Consider the following 9555-nt stretch of genomic DNA (forward strand, 5'->3'; position numbering starts at 1 on the left):
TAAGGGTTTACTAAGATCGTTTTTTGACAAAAATAATATTTTCGAAAATAATCGCTCCTAAAGGAAAAACAAGTGCGTCCCCCCCCCCCTCTAACTTTTGAACCATATGTTTAAAAAATATGAAAAAAATCACAAAAGTAGAACTTTTTAAAGACTTTCTAGGAAAATTATTTTGAACTTGATAGGTTCAGTAGTTTTTGAGAAAAATACGGAAAACTACGGAACCCTACACTGAGCGTGGCCCGACACGCTCTTGGCCGGTTTTTTTATTTATTTCGTAATGGTGGTCGAGTACATCGTGCTTTTTATCGACATTTTATCGACTTATAAAATTTGTTTCCTCGCACTATTGAGATGTCAACACATAATTTCTCCCGTCATCCGGGCTTTGCTTATAAATTTAACAGTGACAATCACGGGACAGTTTAAGAAAACCAGTCTGTATACAATACCAATCCATAAGATTGACAATAGCGATTTCCTGCCAATCCTACCCTTCGTCATGCGACCTGTCAGCCTTTTTGCGTCCCTTTGATTTTATCTCTATGAAAAATTGAGCTGTTCTTTTGGAGTCTGATTTGACGAAAAGGTTCTTTGAAAAATTCTTCGATTTCATCCGGAAATGTTGGTAATATTGTCAACAGATGTGACTGAATAGGCCAGGTGTCCAATGATTTGTACATATTACTTTTCTGGTGAGCTATGTTCAGGAGCAAAATCAAGGAAATAAAATAATATTAAGTAAATAAAGAAGGAGAATCGTATGCAAAGGGAGCTTAACGTGTTATCTTATGTGATATTTGTTTTTTTGACCGAACCGTCCCGGCTTCTCACAATGTGGGTACAAAACATCTCTAAACATTATACGTTCTTAAGGAAATCGCAGTCCGTTGCCTCGCTCAAGGGGCAGTTAAAAAAGCTGTGGCTATCGGAACATGGATGACTTGTTTGTAACTAGTTATAGATACTATATATAAATATATATTTATTTACTATATATATTGTTATATATTCTTTATATTTGATGTACCTTTTATTCCAATTTTATTTTATTATTTTTGTTTTCGTCTCTTTTATATTTTTATGGGCTTTCCTATAAACTGTTGTACTAAGTGCTATATTTGTCTACCATTCTTCATCACATTTCACCTACTCAAAGGTTAGCTGGAAGAAATCCCTTAAAGGGATAAGTTCGCCTTTGTACTGTCTATCCTGTGTCATATTTGTGTTTTGTGTTTTGTACAATAAAGAGTTTAAACATACATACATACATACATACATATACGGTAAGATACAATTATACACCTACCGCCAAATATTTTTTTAAAAACCTCCGATTAGTGGACCGATTTCCATCAAACATGGCTACGAAGTAAGAACACTCCCGACTAAATTTTTAACTTCTGATTAGCAGAAACGTCTGCAATCGATGCCACTAGGCTTAGAATAAATTTAAAAGTGGAAAATGTCTGCCTTGGGTGAGATTTGAACTCTTGAATCCAGAGGCCGTGAGTTCAAGTCTCACCCAAGGCAGACATTTTCCACTTTTAAATTTATTCTACTCCCGACTAATTCAGCTATCACACAAAAAAAAATTCTAAATCGGTTCATCAGTTTGGGAGCTACAATACCACAGACACATAGACACACAGACAGACAGAAACGTCAAACTTATAACACCCCGTCGTTTTTGCGTCGGGGGTTACAAAAAAGGGGAGCAGATAATTTAAATCAATTTTCGACGTTTCATACGCTTTTCTTTATATCTCTAAATATCTCATTTGAGTCTCAAATTCACCTTTATCTAAGGTACCTACCTTGTTATTTGATTCCAACATAAATGCCTTCAAATCTCACTTTATTGTTTACAGTCATATGAAATCTTATAATACCGTAGCAAGTAGCAACCGCATATCCAAGAAATTTCAGAGAATGATACAAACAATACGTAAAAAAATATTGAGAAAGATTTCTTCAGGGAATTGGAGTTGCCTTGACTGAAATTGGATAGTGAACTAAAGCTTGTCTCAGTCTTATTCTTACCTCGCCTCGGTTGCCCATAGATCAATGTGGAAGGATAGAAGGTTCACTCCATGCATGATAAAAAATATAAAATGTTTTGAGACATTTTTAGTTGAATCGAATGTCCGAATGTTCTCAATGGTTTGGGATGTGGATTGTGAGTAAAATATTTACAGCTATAGTTAGTTATACTTACTTACAAACATTGATTTGTATTTAAAATAAGAAAAATAATAAATTAAATGTCTAAACTATATTTTTGACAGTCACTGCTCTTTTATTTCGTATAATGATAAATTTGAGTGATAAATCCACTAGGCAAAATGTAACGTGTGTAAATTGTGCCTGCAGAATAACAAGCGTATGTGTGTGTAACGAGTGTAAATTTTAATGTGTCTACAGAATAAGAAAATAAAAGATATTTGTGTGATGAGCACAGATATTTCTTCCTGAGTCATGGATGTTTTCTATGTAGACATACAAGTATGTATATCGTCGCTTAGCGCTTAGCACCCATAGTACAAGCTTTGCTTAGTTTGGGGCTAAGTTGATCTGTGTAAGGTGTCCCCAACCCAATATTTATTTATTTATTTATAAATGAAGTGAGCACTCTATTTATTTATTTCTCTTTGGTTTAGCGAAGAAATCCTTTTCACCGCTCGACTATCCATCAAGATTTCATTTGTATAATTTGCCTTTTTTGCAGCGACGCGTTCTGTTTTACTGATGGGCATTTTTGTGATGCGCAATGTTTTGTTTTGGCTGTAAAAACACGCCATGTTTTCGAGTTATTGTTTAAGTAGTTTTTATGGAATATAGGGCAAAGATAAATTCGCCTGCCCTAAGCAGAAATCAAGTATCTGGGTTTTGTCAAATTTTACAGTAGAGCGAAAAAACGATTTTATTTTTATTTTTCCTGATTATATGCTTTTTAATTAATTGATAGCCTTTAAAACAAACGAACTTTATTATACTAGATATCATTAATAGTGTACTATAATTATTTTTTCAAAATTATTAACACAATCATTTTAAAATACAAAAACAGCTTTCTGCGTAGAATGCGATAAGAAAATTTTAAAGCTTTTCTACAAGAAAGCAAGTATCTTGAACTGTTTTCATTTAGCTTTGGTAGGCTTGTTATTTCTAACTGTATCTAAAACAAAAACTACAGAACGGATTTTCATGCGGTTTTCACCAATGAATATAATGATTCGTGGGAAAGGTTTTGGTATATAATTTGTTGAGATCTTGATTGAATTGGTTGAAATACGTCAATTTTTGCTAATCAAGTCGGACAAAATTCTGCTGGCTGAGAGCTTTAATCGAAAACTAGTTAATTTAAAAAAAATAGTTAGAAAAATCGAGCACGAAAGTCAGACAAAAAAGCATGTCTTGGAGAACTGCCATGTAGTTAAAATAAAATATTTTATACCATGTAAGAAATAAAGCATCAGATAATTATGAGAAAACATGGACAGCAGTTATTTTTAAATCCAATTTCTACTTAATAAGTCAGGTAGAAATATATAAGGTCCTAATTTATTAGTTGCAGATATTTTAACACATGATACTTTACATTAAAATAATTAACTTTAAATATAAATTAGGAATCTTTTCATGTAACTTTTTTGATTTCATTTTCCTAACAAAAAAATTAATTATAATTTCGTCTAAAAAAAATCATCATGTGCATTATCACATGTCACAATAACACTGTCTGTCATGTCAACAATTGTTTGTTGTAAATGTCGTAAAGGTTCAGCGGGAAAACTGCACATGTCATTGAAGTGGCCAGTTACAGTTAAGTGGTACGTAAAAGAGGTACTAGAATCTGTTCAATGAGTTTTCATTTAATAATCACATAAACAGGGTGTTTTTACGTAGCAAATTTGTTTTTCCGTTTTCTTCAAAAAAACATCGTAAAAGCTATAATGTTTCACGGTTTAATATACTCCAGAGACCGAGTACTATCAGCTGTAAAAATATCTGCATCTAATAAATTAGGACCTTATATATAGTAACTGAGTTGACCGTGACGTCACTCAATTCAATTTCATATAAATTCCATATTAGCAAGTCGTTCAAATTCGTTTTGACAGTTCTTAAAAATAAGCTGATTTGATTAGGAGGCAAGTAGCCTATTGATCAACTAACCAACATGCAATAATTATGTAAGTATGTTCGTTATATGTATTTTCGTATTTTGGATAAAAGAAGTTACATACTCGTATTAAATAAGACAAGTTCCTCGTGCTTTTACTGTTTACATCTGGTAGTTTTTAATACTAAGACAATTTCTACCTGAAACCCAAATTTTACATTTTAATACATGTATAAGCAATTACAAGCTTTTGACATCATAACAAAATGATAGACGCCGAAGTCAAGTAACTTCGCAATCAATATCAATAGTTCTACGCTGAAGTCAAGTAACTTATCAATAAAATATCAATATTTCTACGCTGAAGTCAAGTAACTTCGCAATCAATATCAATATTTCAACTCTGAAGTCAAGTAACTTAGCCATCTAATATGAATTGCAAGTATCTTTCGCAAGATACTCGATTTCAAGATAGAAATAGGGTAGATACTCGACTTTAGCGTAGAATACCCCGTTAAAAAAAGATACTTGAATTTTTGAAAGTTCTGTATTTTGAAAAATATACATTATAAAAATTTCAAAAAAATACTGAAAGATGTATTATGAAAAAATGAATCGAATGATGTAAAAAACCATTTTTTGGAAAATTTTGAGATACCTACTTGATTTCTGCGTAGGGCAGCCGAATTTACAAGTACACAATATAGCTGTAACTTACAAATAGGCCGATAATGCACTTTATTTTTAGTCAAATCAGATTCTTTTTACCCACGACGGCACGGAGAAGGTATATGCGTTTAGGGTGAGAGATTGTTTATAATAGATGTGCTGGCTATCAGTCATATAAGTATTGTCTTAATTGAAAAGTGGCGCCATAATGTCGTCACATACCTACCCGTCATCTAGGTGTTTTTACAATCTACAACTATATGAACTATATGTATATGTGAACTTTATTTAGAAACTTACGGCGGTGACAAAATTCCGTGACCATAGAGATCATGGAGCCAATATTTGATAAGTAAATGTGTAAGCCTTCCATGATAGTCTGCGCCTTATAAAATATTGCTAAATGATATGGTATAATTTTATCAAAATGCACTTTATTTTGTGAAATTGTGGTGAAATAGACGAAAGTTTGAAAAAAGAGTATGAATAATAAATACCAAATTACTCATTAGATAAGTAATATTTTCATTTACTATCTGTAACGAACAAATAAGTCATCGTTGACAATGTAACGTCAGTTCAAAGAAAAACATTTTTTTTAACGTTTAGCTCGTATTTTCTTATTTATTTTCTTTTCAATAAATTTATAAAAAACTTTTAAATCATGAATCAGGAAGCGAAAAAAAATCTACCATGTTTCAGCAAAAGCCCGACAAGCGAGAAAAGTAGAGTGACGTATTGTACTGACCTTGAAAAATCGGTGATAATGTCCAACTTTGAGCGCAGAGGCTGGGTCCAGGTGGGTCCTGATGATGAGTGGAACTTCTACTGGTCCTTCACGACCAACTGCCGGAACATCTTCAGCATCGAAAGCGGCTACAGAATGAACGACAACCAAATCATAAATCACTTCCCGAACCACTACGAACTATCAAGAAAGGACTTACTAGTCAAAAACATCAAGCGGTACAGAAAAGATTTAGAAAAAGAAGGCAGCGCTTTAGCAGAAAAAGCCGAGGTGCAACTACCGAACGGACACGTAGTCACTCGATATATCCATCTAGATTTCATACCTGTGACATATGTACTGCCTGCAGATTACAACATGTTCGTGGAGGAATACAGGAAATCTCCGCAGAGCACTTGGATAATGAAGCCGTGCGGCAAATCTCAGGGTGCCGGAATTTTCTTAATAAACAAACTTTCCAAACTAAAGAAGTGGTCGCGTGAAGCGAAAACTCCCTTCCACCCGCAGTTCAGCAGCAAGGAAAGTTATGTAATATCGCGATATATCGACAATCCGCTTTTGATTGGCGGTAAAAAGTTCGATCTGAGGTTATACGTGTTGGTGACGTCGTTCCGTCCTCTGAAAGCTTATTTATTTCAGCACGGGTTCTGCCGCTTTTGTACAGTGAAATATGACACGAGTGTTACCGAGTTGGACAATATGTACGTTCATTTAACTAATGTGAGCGTGCAGAAGCACGGCGGAGATTACAATAGTTTGCACGGCGGAAAGATGAGCATTCAAAACTTCCGTTTATATTTGGAGGGAACGCGCGGTCGGTCGGTGACGGATAAATTGTTCGCGGAAATGCAATGGCTTATCGTGCATTCATTGAAAGCAGTCGCTCCGGTTATGGCAAATGATCGGCACTGTTTTGAATGTTACGGTTATGACATAATTATTGATGACGCGCTTAAACCGTGGCTGGTAGAGGTGAATGCTTCACCCTCTTTGCAATCTACTACACACAACGACAGAATTTTGAAGTATAAGCTGATAGATAACATCGTGTCTGTGGTGGTGCCGCCGGACGGCGTGCCGGACGCGAGGTGGAACAAGACGCCGTCTCCGGACGCGCTCGGGGACTTCGATTTATTAATCGACGAGGAATTCATGGAGAAGGAAGAATGTAATATACGTCACTTCATAGTGAACAGTCGCCGCTTTAGACAGTGATTATATATTGTTATCAAATGTTTTTATATTGTTTTATATGTAAAAATTAAAATTTTCTCACGTTACTGGTGCTCTTTGTTTTTGTATCTCGTAATTTCTCTAATTTTTGGAAATATGTACCTAGATAAAATGGGCATACTAACCATAACATTAATTAGCTTTAAGGGTGTTGGATTGCTGGCTCGGGTATAGGTACTAAGCGGGCTAGTAAAAAATAGTATATAACAATAAAATTATTATGAGCAACATGAGAAGCAACCGCTAGCTAGCATGGGGGCCCGGAACGAGCGTATACATACGTGTGAGCAAGTGGATGCCCTTGTATTCAAGAAGTAAATTCAGAAAAACATTTACATTAATCATATAACAATTTATGTAGGTACCTATAAAATTTTACGCAGTTAAACGTTATAAATTATTTTTATTTAACGCAACAAGAATAAGCATGCATCTAGCTATGTTTTTATTGCATCTAAGAAGTATTTTAAATAACACATGCTTGTTTCAACATTTTTTGAAGTAAACCTAAGATTCTTCGGTACATAAATTTTCATCTATTAACAGTTCGAAGTCTCCCAAAGCTTTATCGCTCGGCGCTTTTTTCCAGCGAGCATCAGGTATCCCACTCGGGGGGAGTATCACAGACAGCATGTTCTCCAGCAGTTTCCTCTTGAGGATGCCGTCGTTTTTAGTCGTCGCCGTCATCGAGGGCGACGCGTTCACTTCGATAAGCCACGGCTTCAAATCCGCATCTATTATGATATCGTAACCGTAACATTCAAAACAATGGCGGTCGTTCGCTATAACCGGCGCCACGGCTTTCAGCGAATGCACTATAAGCCATTGTATGTCGCAGAACAACCGCTCGGTTACTTCCCGACCACGTGTACCTTCTAAATACAACTTTAAATTTTGTATTCCAAGCTTCCCGCCATGTAAACGGTTGTAGTCTTCTCCATGCTTCTGAACGCTCACGTTCGTCAGATGCACATACATGTTGTCTAGTTCGGCGACACTCGAGTCGTACTTCATCGAGCAGAACCTACAAAAGCCGTGACGAAACATGTAAGCCTTTAAAGGCCGAAACGACGTAACGAGGACGTAGATCCGCAAATCGAATTTCTTTCCTCCAATCAAAAGCGGATTATCTATGTAGCGGGATATCACGTAAGAGTCCTTCTTGGTGAATCGATGATGTAAGTATTTCCTCGACTCTCGAGACCATTTCTTCAGCCGCGACAAATTGTTTACGAGGAAAATGCCTTCTCCTTGAGATTTGCTCGTCGGTTTGAGAATCCATGTAGTGTGGGGGTAGCGTCGGTATTCTTCGATGAAGAGATTATAATCTGAAGGTAAGACATAGGTTACTGGTATGAAATCTAGATGTAAAAAGCGAGTGACTTTATGATCTCCTTGGAAAAATTCATGCTTCTCAGCTAAAGGGCTGCCTTCTTTTTCTAATTCTTTGCGGTATTTCTTTATGTTTCGGACGAGTAAGTCTTTGCGGACTAACTCGTGTTGTTTCGGGAAATGGTTGATGAGTTGGTAGTCGTTGAGTCGGATGCCGTTTTCTGCGTTGAATATGGAGCGACAGTTGGTTGTGTTCGACCAGTACACGTTCCAAGCATCTGTGGGCTCGACTTGCTTCCACCCTCGATCCATAAACGTATTGATAACTATAGTTTTGTCGAAATCCGTGCAGAACGTAAGCTGTTTCGGTGGTTTGTTGGTGATTGTTTTTAGTTGGCCATACATACTAAACCCGAACGAAGATGGAATCATCTCGAATTATTCGTTAGCAATCTTTCAGTAACTTAATCTAGGTATATTGTTTATTTTTGCAATATTACGTTTTTTTTTGTACAATATTTTGTAAATAATATACTACTGTCATTGAGAGGCAGATGACATGCAGATGACTTTGTATTTGATGTTGCCTTATGTTCGAAGAAAGTTCAAGTAGGCTAAGAAATAGAAACCTATTTAGAAAAGTATACATAATTCTAGCAACTCTAGCGATATGAAACTTTTTAACTTAAATTATAATTATAAATTAAGCAAACTATGATAGAGATGATGACCTTCGACGGAGATATATAAAACGTTAGGTATTTGGCGCAATATAAGTAAGACTACATATCTCCGCCATATACCTACGTAACTTTGTATATATGGCAACGCTCGCTATATATCGATATTTTCATCTTCAAACACACGTTATATTTACACTACTTGAAAACTCTCATAAAGTTTATTCAAAATGGCCGCGTGTCCAATGAATTCGCAATTTAAATGATGATAAAGTTACAAAGATCGTTAAACCAGTGTCAGCTTCACCCGAAAACTTTTGATCGAACTTCACTTAGCTCCGACCATAAATTATGTTCACTCCGGTGAAGCCCTGAGACCTTAAGGACGCCATCCATCTTGTATTTAAGACCTTCATTCTGTCAAGGTTGGTCGCGGTATGAAACATCTTTTTATATGTTTATAATTTACGAGTATATGTCTTTTCCATCACGAATCATTGGGTATTCCCGACATGTGGGGTGGAAGGCGTGCGCGAAGCTGAAATAGTTATTTGTTATACCTACAAGGGTGCAAAGTTGTATTTTAACGTCGAGTGTGGAATTGAAAAACGAGCAAGTGAAAGGATACTATAGTTAAACCACGAGCGAAGCGAGTAGTTCGAGAATATAATCCTGAACTTGGCGAGTTTTTCAACACACAACAAAGTAAAATACATTTGCACCCATGTGTAACACAAAACTCTAGCGACTTTCCCCTCACTATAGCG

The 9555-nt window shown here is 35.8% G+C and overlaps 2 protein-coding genes across 2 annotated transcripts; one reads left to right on the forward strand and one right to left on the reverse strand.

The window, feature by feature from the left end:
• The first annotated feature begins 5163 nt into the window (after positions 1-5163).
• On the forward strand, positions 5164-6823 carry LOC125233613 (polyglutamylase complex subunit TTLL1-like). The gene has a single exon (XM_048139674.1). The coding sequence runs from the start codon at positions 5460-5462 to the stop codon at positions 6756-6758; it is 1299 nt and encodes a 432-aa protein (XP_047995631.1). The 5' UTR covers positions 5164-5459; the 3' UTR covers positions 6759-6823.
• Positions 6824-7223: 400 nt separating this feature from the next.
• On the reverse strand, positions 7224-8571 carry LOC125233653 (polyglutamylase complex subunit TTLL1-like). Its single transcript, XM_048139720.1, has one exon. It carries the CDS (start codon positions 8538-8540, stop codon positions 7284-7286), a length of 1257 nt encoding a protein of 418 aa, XP_047995677.1. The 5' UTR covers positions 8541-8571; the 3' UTR covers positions 7224-7283.
• Positions 8572-9555: the final 984 nt, after the last annotated feature.

Source organism: Leguminivora glycinivorella, chromosome 14 (assembly GCF_023078275.1).
Source record: "Leguminivora glycinivorella isolate SPB_JAAS2020 chromosome 14, LegGlyc_1.1, whole genome shotgun sequence".
In the NCBI taxonomy this organism is placed as follows: domain Eukaryota; kingdom Metazoa; phylum Arthropoda; class Insecta; order Lepidoptera; family Tortricidae; genus Leguminivora; species Leguminivora glycinivorella.